Genomic DNA, 23,842 nt, shown 5'->3' with positions numbered 1-23,842 from the left:
GACATTTTCCCCAATCAAAAATATTTAGTTTTCTCTGCTATTTTTGAACCAGGTTGATCTTGTGTTAGGGGTACGCTGTGTAAAGGAAGATATATTTTAAAAAGTATCCACAAATATATACTGATTTACTTACGCGTCTCGAAGCTGAAGCCCAGTGTGTGATTCGGCGGCGTATGAATGGGCGGGTTGCTGACATTCTTTCCCGTGGTCGTGAACCCACAATTCCGGTGTCGTTCACTGGTCCTTTCTACAGCGGACGAGTCGCCACATTGTCGATTCAGCGACATAGCAGCGGCATCATGGCTATGGCCCGCAGCAGGACAGTCGGTAGCTGCCGTCCAGGCCAATTCCTGCCATGCCACAACTTTTAAGTACGTTGGTGCAGAGAGACACAGCAATATCGCGCCCGATCGGTAAACAAAGAAGAGGGAAAACAAGATTTATATATCGAGAGAAAATATCCTTGATCCTTGTCCTTGATAGGGACTTCATCTGATCAAGGATGTTATTCCGGTTACAGGAACAACAACCATGTTCCATTTGGCGCAATTTGGATTGCAAGGATAATTTTTTAAAAGCTTTATTAATTAAGACATAGCTTAGTATAACATTTGTATCTACTATCTAAATGAATGGACACTGACGCACAATAATAAATAATAATGACGCACTGACGGACCGGGGGTGAATCCCGGATGGTGAGCCTAATCGATCAGATGCTAAAATGCAGGACGGTTGAGGCATCACTGGGGACGTCAACGTCCACCAGATTTGTCAGCAGAGGCACACAGCCGGGCGGAGTCCTCTCGCCCCTCCTATGGGACGTGGCAGTGAACAAACTGCTGCAGGAGATAGAGGGGGGGTGGCTACCGCGTAGTGGCGTATGCGGACGATGTTGCCATAGCATTCTCCGGAAAATTTCCGCAGACGTTGTGTGACAAGTACTTTCACGAAAATTTCGAGATGGGCAGAAAAATTAGGTTTGGTAGTCAACCCGTCTCAAACGGAGCTTGTGCTTTTCACTAAGAAGTAAAAAGTTCCGACACCGACTCCCCCAAAACTCTGTGGGGAAGCGCTAGCCCTTAGCAACAATGTCAAGTATCTTGGCATAATCGTCGACAGAAAGCTCGATTGGAAACTGAGCATGGAGGATAGCGTAAATAAGAACACAGCTGAGTAACGGCCCCCCGTGAATGTTCTTGAGGCAGTCAGCGAATCGGCACACTCCGTCCCTGTTGACTTGCCTTGCACGTTAGTGCTAATGAAAATTATTTTTGATGCTAGATTTTATTTTTATATGTAAAGAGTAATTTAACTCATAATTTGTTGCACCTTAGGAATAGGATTTGTTTTTTAATTTTTTTATAAAATCCTTAGCCTGTTTATCGCCTTGTCTAAATTCCAAAGCACGCAGCGTTTCGGAATCTAAAAAAAAATGTTTTTGTTCTATTAACATATTTGTACATGTTTTCGAAAACTAGTCACCTGTATACTCTGGTCGAGACAAATTCATAATAATTTGTTTTCCCTCAGATTCCATGAGATCTGTGAATGAAGCATAGCATTCTCCTATGTATTGACTTGACATGCCAAATAGATCCTTATCTTTTACACTGAACAAAATCAAGCTATCTTCTGCTGTCCTCTGCTGTTCATTCAAATTTCTAAAGAAAAATAACAAATCAATACCAAAATAAAAATAATAATATAAATTAATGACAAAATATACACATACGCATTTGTACTTACATACAAAATTCCTGATCGTACAATGGAAAACAACTTTTATGGTGAACAGTAGTCTTTACTGGTGATATACCATTGAATCGACTTGTTGGCATAAAACAAGCTTTAGTAAATGAATCGACGAGGCCATTTGAATCCATTGGAAGCAAGTTGCGCGCATTTAATATAGTGAGCTTAAATATGAAAAAAAAATTTTTTTATTTTTTTGATGTTGTTGATAATATTTTACTTACTAATAAAGATGAATCTGTAAACTCAGCCCTTATAGTAAGTTGTCCGAAGGGTGATAATGGCTGATTTTTTTGATATTCCAATCGCTCAATATAATATTGATGAATAAGATCTGCTGTTTCAAGAGCATACGCGTCAAGTCTCTTTTGAATTGTAGACAAAATGTTTACTTCCGTTGCAACGTTACCCATTTTAAAACAATATATCATTGTCTGAAGGGTGTCCTTTAAATTTTTGAAATATGCTGGTGGCCGCCGTTTCTATAAAACATAAAAGTTTGTAAGTATTAACAGATACTTATCCGAAAGAATACATACATCAAGATTTGATTGAATTAAGTCATACAGTATTATTGATAGCGCTGACCAAATGCTCTCCAGTATTCTTCCGAAGTTTACTTCATTAAGTGTGTTGTAAAGAGTGTCCAATGAACTTTCTAAATACATCATTAGCTGGTCCATAGAATTTGAGTCCTTATGAAGGACTTCCGCACCTTCAGCCAAATAGAGTTTCATTGGGGGTGCCATTTTATGGGAAACAATTTCAATGAGCTCCACAATTTGATTGCGTTCGGTGTCTAATGCATTTTCAATAACAGCATTAATAGTAGATGAGCATCTGTCCGCCTCCAAATTTGTGCGATATTCTCCCAATTTTTGTATGACATTGTCGATGCCAAGTTCCTGAATGACGTGAATACAGACAAATCAATTACATTTTGGTTACTTGAAAGAAAAATTTTTTTTAATTTATACATAACCGCATAAAATTGTATTGTTATTTTGCATGTACAAAAACAAACAGCACATCTCTCTTTATTGCTAGTTCTCTTAATACGCTCTCTTCTATATATATGTTTATAGAAAATACTAAAATTAACACAATTTTAACGTTTCAAGCCATACAACCTTAAATGGGTTATAGTTAAATAGTTATAGATATAGTTGAATGCCACCTAATGCTACCTTGCGATAGTCAAACCTATTCTACTCAAGTATGGTGACTAGCTCTATTTAAAACTCTGAACGCTAAGTGACAACCAAAAGATCAAAAAACTTACGCCTATGCTTTAGTTAGGGTCTGGGTTTTAAGGTAAGGTTTTTTTCAAGAGCAGGTCAAAACCCCGCAAATGTGGTAAAACAATATTTATAAAAATGATATCCACTTCAAGGGTAGAAAAAGCCTTACCTTTATAAATGATGGTAAGCTCTGACGGATGTAATCCATATTGTTAATTGCTAGACACCACTCTTCTGATAAAACTAGAGGGTAAAAAATTAGATAAATTACAATTTTTAATGTTAAATTGCTTACTGAATATCTTGTTATTATCCCCGAGTTTAGTTAGCTTTTCGACTCTTTGTGACATTCTTTGAGCATAAAAAATGCAGCATCGACATAGATCCTATTTTGAAATAGTAGATAATAATCCGTTAAGAATATTTTTTTTCTTACTTGTGGTTGAGTTCTTACATTTACAATTTTAGCTATAAATGTATAGCAGCCCTCAACTTCCGGCCAATCCAATTGTTGCCAAAATATTTTAATTTGGTAAAAAATTGAAAGAGTATCCACGGCAGAAGAGCTGTATTTTACGGTTTCGTCGACCGCCTTCAGTTGGTCCAGATCTATTGCTTTCTGAATACGATTGAGCGCCTTTATTATTGAAATGTCAAGCCAGTGTGTCACACCTGTCTCAAACCATTGATAGAATCCACTCATTTTCAATTCATCGGTACACAGTGATTTTCCTACAAAATATAAATAAAAAATTCCATAATACATATTTTGTATATCAAAAAAACCACGGCAGACTAGCTTCGACTCCGAAGTTTTTTATAACCTTGCAGATTGTTTCTTCATACGCTTGCTAATTGTATAAGCTATAAAAGCAACTATTTTATGGGAATTTTTATTATGTTAAACGGGATTTAAAAAAATTAAAAAACTTCTAACACCACTTAACTTTTTCAAGATAATTGCAAAATCGAAAGCGGTATTAAAAAAAGTGTTTCATGTTTCATTGATAGTTTTAAAGCTGACGACTGGTTTGCACAAAAACAGACAAACGGAGTGGGCTCTTTATAAATAATGTTTGGTCACAAATGCTTACTTCTTTACTTTGATAAGACCAGATGGTCGAAGTAATTCGCTCTGCAAGGGTATACAAATGAAGATTTAAATTAAAGTTTTACCCAGTTGGACGTATCGCTTGAGCACCAAATAAAGTTCAAATAATGTAGTTCCCATATTCAAATTATCGATTTTTGGCAAATATTCGAATTGATCATCTGGCACATCCAATCTTTTAATATTATTGCACACGTCTTTGACAATAGGTTCACAGATTTCATTCAGTTTTGAGTCATATAACAAATAAAGGATAGCTGAATAGTTTAATTGAATTTTGCTGAAAAAAATAAAGTGACAAAACAGTTAAATGCACTATCGACACGTAGGTTATACATTTATTTTTACAGTTACGAGGGAAGCGAATGCGGACCAGGACTTCGCCGACTACAGTGTACTAGTTCTACACCAGGCTACGCAGGAAGCCGCATTCGCTCCGTTTTCGAAGTCGACAAATAAAAAACCAGATAAAGAGTTACAATACACTGCCCACTCAGTTAGTTTTTACCGATGCCACGCCTTGCAATATGCACCAAAATGGTAAGTTAATCGTGATATTTAACTCTACTTGCGCACGTGGAATGCAAAAGAAAAGAATTTACTCAAACAAAATGCATTTGTTCTCCGCGCGTGTGCATTCTTCACTTCTTGAATCGTGATCACATCGTGATCTTTTGCTGGAAAAGTCATTAATGTTTCAATCTGATTAACATCAATTATAAAGTGAGAAAACTAGAAGTAACAATTTCAATTATGAAACAAAGGGAAAATATGCGGAGCGCAAAACAAAAAAGCGTCTGATATACGAAGAAGAACGAACGAACAGATTGAACATATTTCTAACCTATTTGCTTCATTTTTTTAAGTTTATCAATGTGCTCCTTCTAATAACATGCCCCCTATTCCCGCTTCACCTAACGACTATTTTACGAGCCTTTCAAAAGCCCGACTGCTATGTTCTTACAAGAATAAAGACACACTTTAACAGCCACATTATAAATTATTACATAAATTATTAAACATTATTTATCGTGTGCTCGTCGTTTTAATTAGTAACTATTATATTACATTATTTGTTTTCAAATACTTACTGGTAAAACAGTTTATCGAAATATTCCATTGCGCGCTGAAGGTCCGACCGGATCATTTGAATAAGTTTAATTATATATTGCAATTTTTCTTCATCAGTTTCATTATCTTTTGAGTATTTGCTACCCTCTACAATATGTTCCAACCATTCTTTTGTACCGGTATTGATAGCATCGATTATGGCCGAATCAACATTGCATATATTTTTTGCATCATTTCTATGAATCCAACCGTATACAGACGTTGGAAATATATCTATAGTCACCGGAACTTCAAAAAGTTTAACTTTTCCCAAAATATCTAGCACCTCGCTTACAGCTCTTGTTATGTTCAGATCACTGACGTTTTTATATCGTATCTTTCGTAGCACTGCAAAACAAGAGGGTAGTATACGCCTTACTCCATCCCAATATGTAGCAAGATCTTCCGAATCCTTCTGCATACAGCCAATTACTGGAGTCAATACGTCGAGTATAGAATTAAATAGTGAAAAATTAAGCTTATGAGTTTCATGTATGATACTATATGCATGCCATTGACTAATGGCGCAATCAATCGGAGTTAATCCACTTTGAACAGCATGTTGGGATCGGATAATTTCAGCATTTTCGCTAAATTTCCCACTCCACCAATAAAATGCCACTTGCGAGGATTCTAGCTCATACATCAGTAATAGCTTTAGTAAATTTTTATGCTCCTGTACGGCCACGCTCTTGTTCTTTTCGGCGCTTAGGGTAAGGTTTACTAAAATGGATCCTCGGCTTCGAGCCTTATTTCCTTTTTCTAGGTTATACCAAACGGTCAGTCCAGAAGCTGGAATAGACTAATAAGTTAAAAACAGTGAGTAAAACAAAAATTTCGTGTTTTGATTCTAGTAATGGTGGATTAAAATTCTATTAAAATAATATTGCTATAGAGCAATTCTTGTTTAATAACAATTTCTGTTTTTCGGTTAGTTAGTTTTAGTTAATAACACGTTTGTAACAGTGAAGTAACATTACAATATTTGACAACACATTAGAAAACGTTGAGTAGGGTTAGAGAGATAGGACAAGATCCAATCTAGAAGATTCGTTGGGAACCCTTATAAAGAGAGCTTCTGAATGGAATACCTTGCTAAAGTCCGTAAGAACTGAAAACCACGGTGGATTAAGTTAGCCGATGTTGGATTATGTCTGAAAAAACCGTGATGCGACGGAGATATTAAACTACAACAAAGTTTTTGCAGTTGCCGGGTGACCAGAAAGTCAAGAACCTATCTTGAACCTTCTTGTGAAGCGGAATGATGTAGGACTCTCGAGATCACTTCCAGCAAAAATGGAATATCTGACGTTGAAAAATTTCACAAAACAATAAATGAAAAATTATCTAGTGAGGATAATCCAGAAGATAAATTCACAAAGTTCGAATTAATCCTTTATACTTATAATCACAAAACTAAACAATACAACGAATAGGACACCAGCCGATATATTAGTTTATGCATTTATGCACACAATTGAACAAAGTGAATAAAATCACTCAATTGAACAAGGTTTGAGGTTTGAGGGAACAAACTTCCCCATAACATCAAAACCATTAGGAGCGCAACTCAATTTTACTTTAAAGTTAAAAACACTTAGGAAATCAATAAAATTAATCTGCACAGATTCGTAATGTGATTAGCGCAATAAACATAAGTGGAAACTTGTAGCGCTAGGATAAAGCATGAAAATAAATAATTAAATATACCCGTATACTCATTTTGTTTAATAAAAATGATGATGCCAAGATTTTTTTTTATTTTACTCTTTGTTATTAACATGTTTGACAGACGTTCATACTCATACATACCTTTAGTGTAATTGCTGCTCTTCCTATTAATTCATTATCATGTTTACCAGAAGACGCGGTGACAGCTATTTCTTTCATTAATTTACTAAGCCCCTTTACACCTTTCACATCCAATATTTTGTTAACTTTTTCCTTGACCGTTTCTGCTGCATCAAAATCCCTAATAAAAAAATATATCGTATGTAAAAATATAATTTGTATATGGCCGTAATTGAATAATAATAATAGTACATCGGGCTGTATAGATTTGAAAATTAATTTTAAAATTGAAGACTGAACACTGAAATTGCAAGCATCAATTTGTGTACATTGGCAAATACGAAAACAAAAGATTTAAGTACACAAAATATTCATCTAGGGGAACCGAGTTCATTTTTCTATAGGGATCTGTTTCAAATTAAGCTCCCCAACCGGGATAGGTTTTTGTATACCCGGTACTCAAAATGAGTATTGGGGTGTATTAGATTTGTGGTAAAATTGGATGTGTGTAACGTCCACCTCTGGTCTGATGAGCTCGTGAGGTGGCTCAATGGGGCCTAACTGAGACCACCGAACGGGTTGCGGGTTGCGGAAGCAAACGGCCTACCTCGGTAGGTCAGCTGCGAATAAGCGGGCTTCCCTTACGGGAGAGTATCGAAATAAGCAGTCCCGGACAGCCAGCTGGTGTTAGCTAGGTAGCAACACTGACGATGCGCTTGTGGGGTCGCCTCAATAAGTAGCTTACACACTCCCATCCCTACACGATACCTACCCACATCCAAACCCCCCCACCCACCTCACACCGGGCCGGACTAAGTGTGTTACTCGACCCGTGCCGAGAGTCAGGCTGGCCGGGGGTCCGGTATAAAAACTAGCGCAGTCGCTAACGGAGGGCTCAGGGACCTGGCAGCCCCCTGTTCTAATGATGGCTTACCCGGGCAACGTGGATCTCTGCCCGGGCTGAGCGTTCCCCTTCCCTGCATCTCGTGGGATGATTATGGAAAAAACAGCAACAAACACAAAAAAAAACACAAAAAAACATATGAGTGTGGCACTCCCCAAACGCCAACTGGGAGCAATCCCAAGCATGGGAAGGCAGCGGCCCAAAGGCCTGGCCCTACCAGCTCTACAGCAGGGAATACCAGCAAGGTGGAAGGAGCCTGTGCGAACCCGAGGGGATCCCATCCCGAATCTGGAGTGGGTGGCAAGGTAACTCCCGAAGCTGACACCTTGGAAAGGAAGCTAAGAAATACTGCGCCTCCCTGACCTTCTGGTAAAGCGGAGGGGGTTGACTTGCCGTCGACAAGCGCCCAAGCCAAACGCTACACCTATGCCGAAAAGAGGAGTGCAGGGCACATACTCCGTCGGCAACACGCCAGCAGCGAAGCCAGCCCTTCAGCCGACTGGCTGAAGAAGGTGGAATGGGCTTCAGCTGTGCTCCCGGAGTTCACCTTAGAACAGAAAAAGGTGGCTCTCCAAGCTAAAAGGCAGCGCTCGCAAGAGACACCGGGACCGGTAGCAAAGCACTCCAAACAAATTGTTAGAAACCATCAAGCGTTGGAAAGTCCTAAAAGACCATGCCTTTTCGGATCACAGGTACATCGAGACGATATTATCCCTCGAGATCCGTAAACCCACAGACCATACCAACCCCAGAAAAGCCAACTGGGAAAAATATAGCACAAACCTGGAGAAACTACTCCCTCCTAACGCCCCTAAATGCCCGAACACGAAAGACGACCTAAACCGTCTTGTGAACAGCATGCCCTTCTAACAGACCAAGGGGGAAAAAGAAACCCCCCTGGTGGTCAAAAAAACTAGACATCCATCGTAGTACTTGTAAGACTCTCTTCAATAGAGCCATAAAAAGAGGATAAGGAGGATACTCACTGGGAAACGTCGAAAACAAAATATTTCTGGTATCATGAAAATCATTTAGAACGAGGGGGAACGTTGTGAGTTGCTGCGGATACCGCAACTCTACATTTATACCCGATACTTAGTCAGTATGGGTTTCCTCCGGCAGAAGCCGCTTATATTGAACGACACGACAAAGAGTGCGTGCGAGAGAGACAGAAAATCAGTCTGAGCGTGACGTCGGGCGCTGCGTAGCCACTGCAAATAGGATTGTTCTTTTTGGCTATAAAAATGATCCGATCTGATCCAGATTCAGCAATCTGATAGATATGGTCATTATCTATGATTCTGCGTTTTTGGTTTTCTCGTATCTAGGCGCTAATAGGGACGGACAGACAGACAGGGCTCAATCGACTCGGCTATTGATGCTGATCAAGAATATATTTTTACTTTATGGGGTCGGAAACGCTTCCTTTTGGATGTTACACTCATCCATTTTCACCACAAATCGAATATGCACCTGTACTCATTTTGAGTATCGGGTATAACAAGCTCTTAAAAATTTAAAAGAAAAAACCACACCATAGACAAAAACCAAATTTCATTCAAATTTTTAAGGCCTAAAAAAATCGGTTTGGCTCACAGCTAAATATGATGTGTCATAGTGATATAAGTGCACATAGTCTCTTTGAATAGATGCGAGTTTACAATGTTTTATATGTTTAACCTATCAGTATATAAAAGGATATTTATACGTACCATACTTCGACAATTAAAACTTCTTCACGCGGGTTTTCAGTTATTGGCCTATAAATACAAAAATATACTATTAAAACAGGGTACAAGTCATAAAGCCCAAGGACGACCACTCCCAAAGTGTCATAGCGCCCGCAGGCTCTATGACAAAAAAATTACTGTCATAACGCCGTAATTTCGAAGAAGAATCAAGAATCAATAAAAGTACCGTTAAATGAGGGGGAACGTTGTGAGTTGCTGCGGCGACCGCAACTCTACATTTATACATAATACATAGTCAGTATGGCTACATTAAACGAAGTTTTTAAATACACTTGTGCAGCTTCGATATCATAGGAATGGGGATACAAAATTTGGTTGCTCTAGCTCTTATAGTCTCTGAGATCTAGGCGCTAATGTTTTGCGTTTTGAGTCAGGGCGAGAAAAAATTAAATTGTTTTATTCATTCTGGCTATAATAATGATACGACAAGGACAGACTGACAGACAGACATGGCTCAATTGACTCGTCTATTGATGCTGATCACACATCTACTTTTACCACAAATCTAATATACCCCAATACTCATTTTGAATATCGGGTATAAAAAGTTTATGGTGTTATCTCGTTTTTTATCTCATTCTACATGTTTTCGGCACAATGATCTTCTAATTAGTTTGTCATTGGGCGCTATGACATGCACCCATTATGGCAGGCTTCTATTATGGGATTAAATTTTTCTATATAGTTCCGAGACTTAACATCGTTTATTAACAATAAGTTAAAGTTTGACGCCTTGGACCATATAGTATATATGCCTTTTAATTGTTTTTTACCGAGCACAATGTCCACTGTAGCTCCTGCAGGGTTCTTGCGAGCTCTAGGAATTTCCGGCATTGCCGCACTAATAAAACTCAAAACTGATTAAACTTCTGATATCGGGGAAAAATTTTTGATGCAAAATTAAACAGATTCATTAAGTCTTTTAACTGTTGACGACGGAACTCCAAGTGTCCTCTTCGTACAGTGGGGGCTTTGGCCATTTCAGCTTCCTAAACGTTAAAGCTTCACAATATTGTGTCAAAGTTGAACTTTATTCCGGTGCAAATTTGCCTGTATAAAATATATTTATTATTTTTTTAACAATAAAGAACGTGTAATGGTCAAGTTCGCCATGCAATTGTATCTAATATAATTTGAAAAAAAAAAACAAATTTTAATAAAAACATTTTAATTATAAAATATTGTCTAATTTACGAAAAACGGTCAAAAGCGGGACTTGATGGATGCTCGCATGGTTAATGCCACTCATTCAACGGCTCGCCATACTCTCGAGGAGAATTCGTCTTTGTTCGCATATGATATTAGAGGGCGTTCTCGAATGCCCGAGTTGCAGCTTCCTCGATTTGGTGGGAGCTACATGGATTGGCCAGAATTCGACTCGATGTTCTCGACGATGGTGCACAACGACCACCGTATCCAAATCATTGATATATTTCAATACCTTCGTGGATGTCGTGGACGGTGCTGCGCTGGTTACGATTCGTTCCCTGGAGCTTTCTGAGGAAAATTACGATGAGGCGTTGAGTTTATTGAAGTTGCGATTTGACAATAAACTTTTGCATTTCGGGCACACGTCAAGGCTATTTTCGGGCTGCGAGGGGTGGAGAAGGGCTCGACTATCGGCTTGCGCGCGCTCATCGACAAGATTAATGCGCACTTGCGTGCTCTTCAGACCTTGGCAACCCCTCAGGGTATTTCGGATGGGTTACTGATCTACATTGGGACTAAATCCCTCGAAAACGGAACTAGTGTTATTCACAAAAAAATACAAGGTCCCGCCCCTCAACCCACCAACACTAAACGGATACAGGCTCTCCTTCAGCGACAGTGCCAGTTACTTAGGGTTGGTAATTGACAAAAAGCTTAGCTGGAACCTGAATGTCAAGGATAGAGTGAGGAAGGCAACGACAGCACTCTATACTTGCAAAAAAGCTATCGGCCTAAAGTGGGGCATGAACCCAAACATAGTCCGATGGATATATCTGGCAATAGTCAGACCTATAATACTCTACGGAGTTACTGTCTGGTGGCCTGCCCTAGCGAAAAGGACAATAACCAATCAGCTGGGCAAGGTTCAGCGAACAGCCGCCCTCTGCATCAGTGGAGCTCTTCGAACTACACCAAATGATGCGCTAAACGCCATGTTATGCCTTCAGAGCCTTGACTTTGCAGGAAAGGAGCGGGCAGAAATGGCAGCAATACGTCTTAGGGACTCTGAACAATGGGTACCCCAGAACATAGGTCACTCATCTATACTAAACAAAAACAACAAGGTCCCAGCAAGAACGGACTATCAAGTTCCAATGGAGCACACGGAGACTCCATTCAGCATAATCATCCCTCATAGAGACGATTGGCTCGAGGGACCCCCCGGCCCAGACGGGGCCATAAGCATCTTCACGGATGGCTCAAAACTGGACGGCAGGGTTGGAGGAGGAATCTACTCTGAACAACTTAACATAAGGCAATCTTTCAGGCTTCCGGATCACTGTAGCGTCTTCCAAGCGGAAGTTACAGCAATCAGGGAGGCTCTGTACTGCCTTCATACGGTTACCACCACGGCAACCAATCTAAACATCTACAGCGACAGCCAAGCTGCGATCAGATCACTTAACGCGATCTCCTCGAACTCGGCTACTGTGGCGAAGTGCCGCAGATCTCTTCACGAGATGGCTCAGCAATTTGCTATCAGCCTTATATGGGTCCCGGGTCACCGGGATATCGAGGGCAACTGCATAGCGGACGAGCTGGCCAGATCTGGCACTACAACCCCCCTTCTCCAAGATAAGGAGGATATTTGTATGCCTATGGCCACCTGCAAGCTCATCATAAAAGAGCAGTACACGCTACTGATAGACAACAAGTGGCAAACAGGGCCACGTTGTCGCACAGCTCGGCAAACATGGCCGACCATAGACAAGAAGCGCACCTCAGAGCTCTGCAAACTAGGCAGGGAAAGGTGCAGCGCAGTCATACGTTCCCTCACAGGACACTGGCTCGTAGGCACCCACGCAAACAGGCTGAAGTCTCAAACGGTATCACAACGGGCCGAAACCGGCCTATGTGTGCTGGGCTCCGAGCGAGCTTGGCGGCCGTCTCTACCTAACCTAACCTAACCTACTGATCTACATCATAGGCACGAAATTGGACCACAAGACCAAGGAGAAATGCGAGGAGAACCAGCCGACCTCAAACATGGCCTCATTTTTGGAAGCGAGATGTCGGATGCTGGAGAATTTGGGATCAGCCCTGGCAACAGTTCAACAGGTGGAAGAAAACAAACCTATCGCCCTTATCACCTCCAGTAACGACCATCCTAACCCCACATGTAACCTCCGAGCATTACATATCTAGATTTCAGGCATTCGTAAAGCTCTCTGCGTTTGAACGTTACAAAGAAGCAAGGAAGAGCCGCTTGTGTTTGAACTGCCTTAACAAAGGCCATGAATTGCAGAGGTGCAGGTCAGGATTTCGCAGGCATTGCCAGGCCAAACATCACACGCTACTCCACATCCCATCGGGAACTGGTGCTTCATCTTCATCTTCACCGACCGAGGAATCGATCCAGCAAGACGCCGCTACTGTGCTTCTAGCAAGCGGATGTTCTAGCCCTCCCCGCTCAATTTAGAAGTCTCAGCCTAGCCAGAACCTGTTGCTACCTACTGCACTCGTCCATGGAGCAGATCGTTATGGAGCATTTATCCAATGTCGTGCTATTTTAGATTCAGCTTCTCAGGTTAACTTTATAACATGGAGACTCGCCAATCAGCTGCAGTTAGATACTCATTCGTCTCACGTTCAAATCGCCGGTATTGGAGAGTCAATTCTACCGACCAGCAAGGCTGTAGACATCGTTCTGCAATCCCAAGACGAACGCTATCGCTGTTCCCTCTCGGCAATTATCACTGCCTCAATTAAGGAAGTGCAGCCCAAGTTTTACCCGGATGCAAAGAATTGGCCAATTCCGGAAAGTGTGGAGCTAGCTGACCCTGAATACTTGAAGCCCCAAAGAGTCGATCTGCTGATACGAGCTGGCTTATTCCTCGACATATTGTGCATCACACAGATACGGCTTTCGGCGCAGCTGGCAATTCTACAAGAGACAAAACTTGGTTGGATAGTCTCAGAAAGCCTTAATAGTTCAGAGAATAAGCGTGCAGCTTTTGCCGCTTTTCAAAAATTGACGATTTTCTACCCACAACGCTGGAGTACCATAACTTGACGCAGCAATGCAGGAAGCAGCTCCTCAAGTGCCAGGATGGTGGAGAGGTGGAGATATCAGACGGGCATGACCTCCTGAAATCTTTTTAATTGCTTATTTTTTTTTTTGGCAACGACTTGGTTTAGAATTCTCTATACGGGTGAGGTTGGGACTCTGCGGTGTCCATTGCAAAACATTGATTCCCTCTTACTTAAGCCACGACTTGACTATCCTGCAGCAATGTATCGGGTCGTTGTCCTCTTAAAATATCCTGGCAAGTGAAAAATTATCGGCATATTCCCCAGATAAATTGTTACTCAGAATGTCTCTCCACATTTCGGCGTACATAATACCTTGAATCTTCACCAGGGGACCTAAGCCCATTGCTGTCCATCATGAATGTTAAAAAGCGCCTTCAATTTGCCACAGTGCATGGTCACAAAGGTCCCAATTTTTTAAATACGATTGTTTGGATCGAAAAGTCTTTAGAAGTGATGGTAAACTATATGTATGAGGTCCTCCCAACAAACAATTAAGTCCAAAATACACAAAGAAGACCGTTAAACATTGTCTATATGTATAATTATTTATATATGTATAAATATAATTTGTGAAAATTATGATTATGATTTACTTTAATTTTTATAAAAAGTGCATAGGTGAGTACATACTCATAATCACTGACTTTCGCCACCCATAACAGCCAAACGAATAAAGCCAAGTAAACCAAATTTCCCCCCATATCAATACTTGTATTCTTAACAAATAAACAATTATTGCAAGAACTACCTCACGGCAGCAGCCTATGAAGCCGTTTTGTTTGCACCTAGCTCTCACCTCTTGCACCTTGGCTACCTTCTTATAATATATCTTCAACTGACGCAGTCTTGGAAGGCTTTACTCCGGTTGGATTCACTATGAAAAATGCATATCATGGGCCTATTTTGTTGATAAAACGATTAGTGCGGAAAAGAAATGAAAAAAATATGTTTTTTATATTGTTACGTTTCGACGATTCTTATTTTGGTTTGAGAAAGGGAGACAAGGAGTCATTTTCTATAATCTAGGAGGGCTTTATTTCCGTTTTATTCAGGTTCCGTAGTATAATCCGGCATGACTACAAAAGTCTACTTAATCTTGCTTCCCTCAAATTTTAATTACCTGCCTATTCGGCTGCAAAATAAAGAATATTTCTACCAACTTGTGCGTTACAAAAATCGGAGCAATTTAAGCATATTGTGAAAGGGTAAAAATGTATAAGCTTACAATGAAAAGTGCTCCTCCCATATTGGATTTAGTGTAGCGGGCTTAACAGATGAGTTGTAACGATGAGAGTTCCTTGATTCCAAGTACAATGTCACAAACGGATCAGATAAGCCGTTTGAATCCTTTGACAGTAAATTCTCGGCCTTTATAATCTCGATATTAAGTCTAACATTTGGCGGTTCTTTCCGCACGGCAACTTCAGAAATTTCCAAATGCGTCGAGTTCGGTATTTTGAATGCATCTTGTGCAAATCTAACAAGAATTTCTATGCGTCCTTCGTTATTTTCGCATCCAATATTATTGTAAATTTCAAATAAAATTTCTTCATACAAATCTTCAACCTGCAAGAAAATTGGTTCATAAACAATGAATATATTAAGCTTTATACCTTTACAAACATATCGTATTTTCAAAATTGTGGATACCACAGAATTTCTTAATTTTTTACTTGATTAAACATGATAGAGTGTGATACCACAGGAGCCACCTGGAGGAAATTTATTTGTTATTATAATAATAATTCGATCTGATCTAAATTCAGCAATCTGCTAGATATACATCCTCAATGATTTATTCACAACGCAGAGTGCGTTTTGTAGTCTCTAAGATCTAGTAGCTCATGAAGACGGACGGATGGACAGACATACATCGGTACATTGACTCGGCTAGTAATGATGATCAAGAATACGTCGGGTCCTAATATTATATGTATTTATATATATATCCTAAAATATATGTATATACTTTTTGATTTTTTTGTTTACTCTGATGTATTTGGTATAAATTAACTGTAATAGTTCGGTTTGAATTTTGTTTTAAATAGTATAGTTCTTGTTGGAAAAGAATTTTGATTTGCTTCTATCCAAAAGGCTAAAAGATAAGTAACTAAATAAATAACTACACTATACACCTGCATTTATACTTACAGTCATTGAGTGGCAAACAGCCTTCGCATGAGAATCAAGTAAATGCTTGTGTACGCCACGCAAGTGCTGACTTGATATGCTGCCATTTCTATTCAAAATGCACATTCGTTTTTCTTGTGGGTATTTTAATGATTGCGTTGAAGCAATCTTTCTCATATGTTTTTTCTCTTTGTAATCACGTGGAAACGATAAAGAACTCATTTTTTAACTTCTGGTGGAATTTGTGTATACTCATTGGAGAATACGTATTTTTGAACGCGATGAAAAATACTTTAAAAAATTTAAATCACCACCTTCTTTCAGTCTACATGCAATATATAAAAAAAGATTGCGTACCCAAGTACAATAGCGTCCAACGGTCTCAAAAGTATTTGCCAGATCCGAAATATCTTGACGTTGACCATGAGAAGAAAAGCAAATGAGATTGCTTTAATAGACATTTCGAATGTAAGACACCCAGTAATTCTACTTTGTGCGTACAATATATAAAATCTAAACAAATACCCTAAGTAAATTATCTAATCGGAAAAGAAATGTCCAAAGTGAGGAAAATGCCGGATCTTTAGCGGTTCAAATAACAAGATCCCATCAACTTTTGGTGGATTGGTATCACAATCCTTACATATTTTGATGTACTGGTAACAAAAGTTAAAAAAGATCTTTCTTATAGAAACCTATGCAACTGGTATATCTGGATCTTCCTGGATTAATGTACATATAACACATAACATACAACACATATGTATGTATGGATCCTTGAAGATGATCAAAAACACATCCATCTTGCTTTAACATAAATTTGTATAAACACAAAATACCTTAAAATTCTACAAGTACTGGGTATACAAAGTATAAACTCAATACGATTACAAATGTTTGGATGTACATATAGATAACCTATGCATACATATGTGTCAATGTGAAAACAATTTTGAATCGAAAGCGGAAAAATGGTTCAGTTTGGAAGGTAAGGGAACAGGTTCCATTTTGTGTTTACAAATCAAAAAGAATAATACATACGTAGATATGTATGTATGTACATACATTATAATTTAAACATATGTTTTTTACGTACACACACGTTCATTTCAATTCTTTTTATACTAGTTGCATGTACATATGAATGTTCTTGTATACATACATATTTATGTATAATTATAGAGCAATGATACACATCTTTGTTTATTATTATTATTCCACTTCTTCGGATACGTCTTTGTTGGTTTACGTTGACTAAACTCCGAGAACACCGAAAGCAACAGATATAAATACCTGGTAATATACCTGGTAATCATATTTGTATACTCTGTGTGTATATTGATTTTAAATATATGTTTGCAATTCATGGAAGGAAGAATCTTCGCTGGCCCTGAGAAGTTTATATTGTTACGCATAGGCAGATCAAGTAGACCGAGGATTGGGTTGCTATGCCGTATTGAGTCAATAGTATTGACTGAGAATACTCAGTCTTGGCTCAAAGTTGTTTGGAACAACATATTTACATACATACATACATATGTATTTAACCATCTGGAACCACTCGTGCATCTTTCCCGTTAAGGATTCTGTTAAAGGCCTGGTCTTTCAATGGGGGGGAGTATGTTCGGAGCAACAGCCGCCAATAGCTCTTAGCAAATTTCAATTATTTTATCTAACATTTCTTATCCGAATGCTTTTAAGTTATCTGTTGTCGCGCTCATGTAAATTACGCTCTTAAATTTGTAAACTTTAACACCCGAAATCGAAGTTCACGGAAATTGTAAAATTGTAAAACATCGAACAACAAACCACTTAATTTAAATCTAACAGCCAAGAACTGTTGTTCGTAAATGTGGAGTCACAGTTGCCGAAAAAGCCCGTCAGCTTCCAACACTTTGAAATTTTAAAAGGCTAATAAATGCATGTTTAAATCGTGCCCAAGACTTTTGTAGCTTTAACTTAACGACTCAAAAATTTCTTATTGCTTTTATTATACATACCCGATACTCAAATCGAGTATTGGGGTATATTGGATTTGTGGTGAAAATAGATGTGTGTAATGTCCAGAAGGAAGCGTTTCCGACCCCATAAAGTATATATATTCTTGATCAGCATCAATAGCCGAGTCGATTAAGCCCTGTCTGTCTGTCCGTCTGTCCGTCCCTTTCAGTGCCTAGTGCTCAGTGCTAGAGCTAGAGAGCTAGAGCTAGAGCAGCGGCATTTTATATCCTTACTTCTGTGATATCTCACTCTTAGAAGTATACTTTAAAACTTTGCCCCGCCCACTTCCACCCCCACAAAAAGCGAAAATCTGTGGCATCCACAATTTCAAAAATACGAGAAAACCAAAAATCGCAGAATCGTAGAAAATTACCATATTTTCTAGACTGCAGAATCTGAATAGGATCGTATCGGGAAGACGAGCTTTTTCGGCAACTCTGACTCCACATTTACAAATTAAGAATTGCTCCGTTGTTAGGGTTACAATTTGTTATTGTTGTTTGTGTGTTTTGTTAGAAGCTGTGGCCGTGAAGTTAGCTTTAGGTGTTACCGACTGCCTTGAAAAGAACTGGCCCACTGTCTTTTAGGTGTTATGTGCCTTCGACGAAGAGGACTGGCCGACTGACCAACTAAAGGGTCGAAATGGATTATAAGAAGTAAGAACGTTACATTTGTGTGTGCGTGATGAGCACTATAACAAATAACTTAAGATAGAAGTTCTTGACGTGACCTAAGACCTATTAAGGGCTGCTGCTTGCTTGGACAGGTCGCAGTGAAATTGTTCTCTTCTAAGTCTAAAGTAGCAACACTGAAGAAAAAGTCCCTTCCGAAGCTTGAACTATGCGGCGCTCATTTACTTTCTTAGCTGTGAAACAAAATCAAGGCAATACTCAGACGCAACCATCGACTTTTCTTTTGCACAGCTAATTCTTACATAGGTTTAAATTCGTCTGCTAGGAATTATTACAACCCTTGAAAAAATAATAATAGCGCTCCTTGTTCAAACACCTACCTTTGATTGTGGTGTTTGGCCGAACGGGGTAAAAAACCTGACTTGTAACGAAAATCTGACCCTCAGATGACTGAGGCAGAACTCATAACTTTGTTGGAGGGGTCAAACTGGATGAGGTAGATAGGAAGCTGATCCAATATATCCGAAAAGCGAAGGTTCTTAACCCAAGGGCAGACCTCTCGGATTTGTATTCCATCACAAGGCAGGAAAACTTAGCACCAAGGGTTAGAGGCCGATATTTTACTCAAAACACTGGAAAAGCTGCTGAATCTCCATATCAGTAAAGATTTAGAACGACTGATGTCGAGCAACCACCACACCAAAGGGAAATTGGAAAAGCACTTCACAGCGGAGAGTATGTATATATGTACATATGTATATATGTATATATGCTACCATTCAGCTAGCAATCAATTACTTGATACAAAATTTCTAATTTGTAGGTGGGTTCTATCAGAGTGGCTTCCATGGTAAGTTTTTAAAGTCCAATCTCACACCAAAACCAGCTGTTTTTTTTTCTTGCATCCTTTCTACAAGGTGCGCGCACTGAACTAGGATGAGTGTGTGAAAAGGAGAGAAAGAGAGAATGAGTAACCGCGTAGAAGGAAGTAGCGTAGCCAACCCCCGTCTCATTTGCTAAAGTACCAAATAAAAATACCCTCGATGGTCAGACATTTAATTTTTGACACATATGTTTTGAATAAAATATCCGACGACTTTTTATATAAAAGAAAGATCACTTATGGTGTTGACATCACATGTGTAAACAGTACGGTTGATGATTTTGGTGATACTTCTCATAGAGTATTTAAGTAACCACAGCATTTCATTATTAAATTTTTAATGGAACATTATTAATTTTAAAGTCTAATGGGAATTAAAAGATATTGAAAGATTACTATGTATATACTTACATTCATTACAGTTCCAGAGTCAAAAACTGTATCACCTATATCACCTATATCATTTGTAGGAGCCCAAGGAGGTAAAATTTCCTCCACAAATGTATCAATGGGATCCGCATGATTTGGCTTCTCTATAATTAATTCGTTTTCTTCTATTTGAATATCCTCTTTTAAAGACGACAATGGTGTTCTTAAAATGTTTTCATTTAACTGAGATTTCTGTCGTAAAAGCGAACCAAACTTTTCGAAGAATCCACCGTCTCCATCCTGTAACCTATTAAATAGAAATTTTAAATATTATTTAACAAACGAAAGACACGTTTTTTTTGTGTATATCTCAGTCCTTTATACTCATTTCAAAATGTTTGTCATAAATTAAGACTCCATTGAATGATTCGGTTAATTTTCATTCTGATACATGTAAACCGTATAAAGGAAAGCTTTGACGTTTTTTAATGTTTGACTTATTATAATAAGTAAAGTTAAACAATTATTTTTCCTTAAAAAACAATCAAAAACGAGCGAGAGATGCGGCAAGGGCCTCTCCTCGACATTTATGGCCAATGTTCAGTCAGTATGTGTGTTTCTATCTAGCTCCCTTTCACCAGAGGGCGCCCACTGCATGAGGGAGACCGTGTGAGAGACAAATAAAATTAGTAAGCGCCTGGCTGAGGAAAACAGATTTGTTAGTTTTCCTAAGAAAAATGATTCGGTGTATTATAAAAACTGCAATCTAATAAATACGGTCATTCTCTATGATTGTGCCTTTTTGGGTCGATTGGGCGGGAGGAGACCTGCGTTACTGCCTGAAATCCGCCCGTAACAGGCTTTAGCTTTAGTGCAGCTCCGATCACAAATACAAAATAAACACTAATTTAATTATTAACAAATACGTGCGTTATTATTTTGAAAGCAAGGTCATTTCTTTGATATCCTCCTCTAAACAAGTTTGGTGGTGGATGTTCCGTTTCCGACGTTTCTGATCATTAGCAATAGCTCAGTCGATATAGTCTATGTCTATCTCAGAGATCGAGCAACCAAGTTTTGAATCTAGACTGTTACAAGTGTACTAAAAAATGTGGTCCCGCCCCCACAAAGGACAAAAATCTGTGGCATGAACAATTTTAAAGATACGGAAAACATAAAACACAGAATTATACAGACTGACCATATCGAGAAGATTGAGAAATCTGGACAATTATTATAGCCAGAAGAAACAAATGAAATTTGCAACTGCTATGCAACCCCCACGCGCCAACTTATTCTCTCTCTCTCTATCAAAAAAAATGTCAGCAGGAAAGAGGATAAAATATGTGCAATAATTAACATTAAAACTTAATAAACGGTCGTGGTTTCTTTGCCAGCTTGGTTTGATCGGCTCATTCTTTTCTTTCTTTTTTCAGCAATACTAATCTAAAATTCCTTGCAGCATATACATAGTGCAATTAGGACACTTAAAATTAATATGCTTCTTGTAATTGCCATATAAAAGCCTTTGCTAACAGTTAGTCAGTTGCCAAAGTCTAATGTCATGGGGCCATAAGCGTAAACTCTATTCCCCAATAGAGTAGTCATCTGTATGATATGGTTAGGTACTCACATACTACCATAAATCTTTAAGCACATATATGTACATACATACATATGTGTGAGTCACATTTCTTTATTTCTGTTTATTTTCTAAGTTCATGGTGCCTAAGTACATATGTATGTAAGTATGTACATATGTGGCGTGATATCGAAACAGAACGATTCCAAAAAATATTCATTAATATATTTATTTGTGATAATGTACATGTCATCATATTATTGTGCATTATTATGTTTACATACATACATATGTATATTTTTATATGTATTTTATATAGTTGTCAATTAAACTTACTGATGTTCGTGTTCTGTGGGTGGATTCATTTTGAGCTCGTGCAATTTCACGAAAAACCCTTTCCACATTTGTTCCTCATCCATTGTTAATTTTTAGTCACACGAAAAACAGCAGCTAAGAATGAAAGATCAGAATGCACTAGACTTGAACAAGCTCTGAGAAGAAACTGTGATGATTCAAAGCTGAGCTGTCTCAGATATAGGATGTACTTTTATTTTCCGTTTAAATTCACAAGTTCCACTATGAATTTACTACTACATTAAAACATGTTTATATATACATATACGTACATATGTACATACCGGTATACCAGATCAGCGGATCCCACGACATATGTACATATTTATGTATGTAATTTAAATGAATTATTATGTACATAAATTTTAAATATTTTTTTTTTATTTTTTCATTTGGTATAGTCTTGACCAGACCAGAGTGTTTTCGGCTACGTATGTATATACATACATATGTACATATGTATGCAACTTCGATTTAACATTTTTTTTAACTATCAGAAACAAATGCAAAGGTTTTTATTTTTTTTACAGATCCACGCGCCAAACATTTTTCTGGTACATTTTCAGCCCGTTTGATTTTGGCCAAACAGCATAATTGGACGACTAATGAAAATTCGATTATTATCTACCACAATCCACTCTACTCTCCTTTCCTAAAACTACTTTCAGACAATCCAGAGGATGTCTATTATTATTAAAAGTATAGGCGTACATTGGATTTGTGGTGAAAATGGATGTGTGTAACGTCTAGAAGGAATCGTTTCCGACCCCATAAAGTATATATATTCTTGATAAGCATCAATAGCCGAGTCGTTTAAGCCCTGTCTGTCTGTCCGTCCCTATCAGCGCCTAGTGCTCATAGACTATAAGAGCTAGACCATCGAAATTTTATATCCGGACTTCTGTGATATGTCACTGTGTCACCCGACCACTTCCGCCCCCACAAAAGACGAAAATCTGTGGCATCCAAAAGTTTTCATGGTCGGCTTTGCCAATTGCAAAATGTGAGTTCAAGGATCTCAGAGACTATAAGAGCTAGAGCAACCAAATTTGGTATCCACACTCCTGTGATATCGGAACTTGACAAGTTAGTTTCTAAATTTTGCCAAGCCCCTTCCGCCCCCGCAAAGGACGAAAATCTGCGGCATCCTCAAATCTCAGAGACTATTAAGACTAGACTAACCAAAAAGCAATTTTACGTTCTCGACCGGGTCTTTATTCAATTTAAGAACATCAATAAGATTATTGTTTAAGATGCCAAGCTTTTTTGGCACCAATTTGTTTCCAAAATTAAAAGAGAGCTAGGTTAAACTTTATTGGAGGAAGATTTTCGTCATGTTGAACTATGGAGTTGCATGCCGGAACTCTGACATTCCAGCAGACATTATTAGCATATCTTTCCAATATGGGTCTAGGTCATAGTAGTTGCTATTCTTAGTGTTCCAAGCTTCTCATGGAATATTCCAGGCTTGTTTGCGTATTGTGTCACAATTATTGACTGTGACAATGTTAATGGAAGCATGAGCAACAGCGCTAATAATGTTGATGTTAATATAGGTAACAATATTCTTGTTCGCTGTTTGGGTGGCTCATCATATTCCGTGTTGTCATTGATCACGTTGTTGGAACGTTTGATTGCCACATCTTCGGGACATAGCAGCGTTACACGAGTGATCGGGCGCTTGTATACGCTGTCTTAACATCAACTACTCTTACGTTGTTGTCCTGTCCAGGATATGTCTTCATGATGCGACCCATTGGCCACTTCATTACTGGAAGGTTGTCATCCTTCACCAAAACTAATAATACTTCAGGTACGTTAGGTCAAGCGGTCTTCCAAATATGCCGAGCTTGCAATTCTTGGAGGTATTCCGTCCCAGATCGTTCCGTTCTGTCCCAGATCGCAAGGTTGTTCGACCCCGCTGGGTAGTTCGCTCCATTCATTGTCCGGTCCAAGATCTTTATGCAAGAAATCCAAGCTGCCAAG

The 23,842-nt window shown here is 38.7% G+C and overlaps 1 protein-coding gene and 1 long non-coding RNA gene across 8 annotated transcripts; one reads left to right on the top strand and one right to left on the bottom strand.

Moving 5' to 3' along the window:
* Positions 1 to 1,190: 1,190 nt before the first annotated feature.
* Positions 1,191 to 22,145, bottom strand: stac (C2 and C2B_Munc13-like domain-containing protein staccato). Of its 6 annotated transcripts, none has more exons than XM_033380192.1 (15): positions 22,129 to 22,145; positions 19,963 to 20,227; positions 15,131 to 15,471; positions 9,625 to 9,672; positions 7,030 to 7,189; positions 5,199 to 6,019; positions 4,173 to 4,387; positions 3,451 to 3,728; positions 3,292 to 3,382; positions 3,166 to 3,239; positions 2,295 to 2,660; positions 1,980 to 2,237; positions 1,750 to 1,919; positions 1,486 to 1,664; positions 1,191 to 1,425 (listed from the first exon to the last, which is right to left on the bottom strand). In XM_033380192.1, coding segments are annotated over exons 1-15 (3,360 nt in total). In that variant the 5' UTR covers positions 22,131 to 22,145; the 3' UTR covers positions 1,191 to 1,333. The 6 variants fall into 6 exon arrangements, with proteins under 6 accessions (XP_033236083.1, XP_033236075.1, XP_033236079.1 ...); XM_033380184.1 differs by lacking the exon at positions 22,129 to 22,145 and adding an exon at positions 21,839 to 22,061; XM_033380188.1 differs by lacking the exon at positions 22,129 to 22,145 and adding an exon at positions 21,554 to 21,594.
* On the top strand, positions 16,386 to 17,862 carry LOC117184081 (uncharacterized). 2 transcript variants are annotated; one of them, XR_004469284.1, is made up of 3 exons: positions 16,386 to 17,023; positions 17,302 to 17,331; positions 17,412 to 17,862. It is a non-coding gene; the product is annotated as an uncharacterized lncRNA (long non-coding RNA). The 2 variants fall into 2 exon arrangements; XR_004469280.1 differs by having other exon boundaries at positions 17,408 to 17,862.
* Positions 22,146 to 23,842: the final 1,697 nt, after the last annotated feature.

This window comes from Drosophila pseudoobscura, chromosome 2, assembly GCF_009870125.1.
Source record: "Drosophila pseudoobscura strain MV-25-SWS-2005 chromosome 2, UCI_Dpse_MV25, whole genome shotgun sequence".
In the NCBI taxonomy this organism is placed as follows: domain Eukaryota; kingdom Metazoa; phylum Arthropoda; class Insecta; order Diptera; family Drosophilidae; genus Drosophila; species Drosophila pseudoobscura.
This window is presented reverse-complemented; position numbering and strand designations above follow the sequence as displayed.

What these genes read in the sequence shown, in the direction of transcription:
- stac (XM_033380184.1), bottom strand. Translation starts at nt 21,921, where the DNA reads ATGGATGAGGAACAAATGTGGAAAGGGTTTTTCGTGAAATTGCACGAG. An exon ending in TAATTCAATCAAATCTTGAT is followed by an intron (nt 2,238 to 2,294) that starts GTATGTATTCTT and finishes TATGTTTTATAG; the next exon opens with AAACGGCGGCCACCAGCATA. An exon ending in TACGATCAGGAATTTTGTAT is followed by an intron (nt 1,665 to 1,749) that starts GTAAGTACAAAT and finishes ATTTTTCTTTAG; the next exon opens with AAATTTGAATGAACAGCAGA.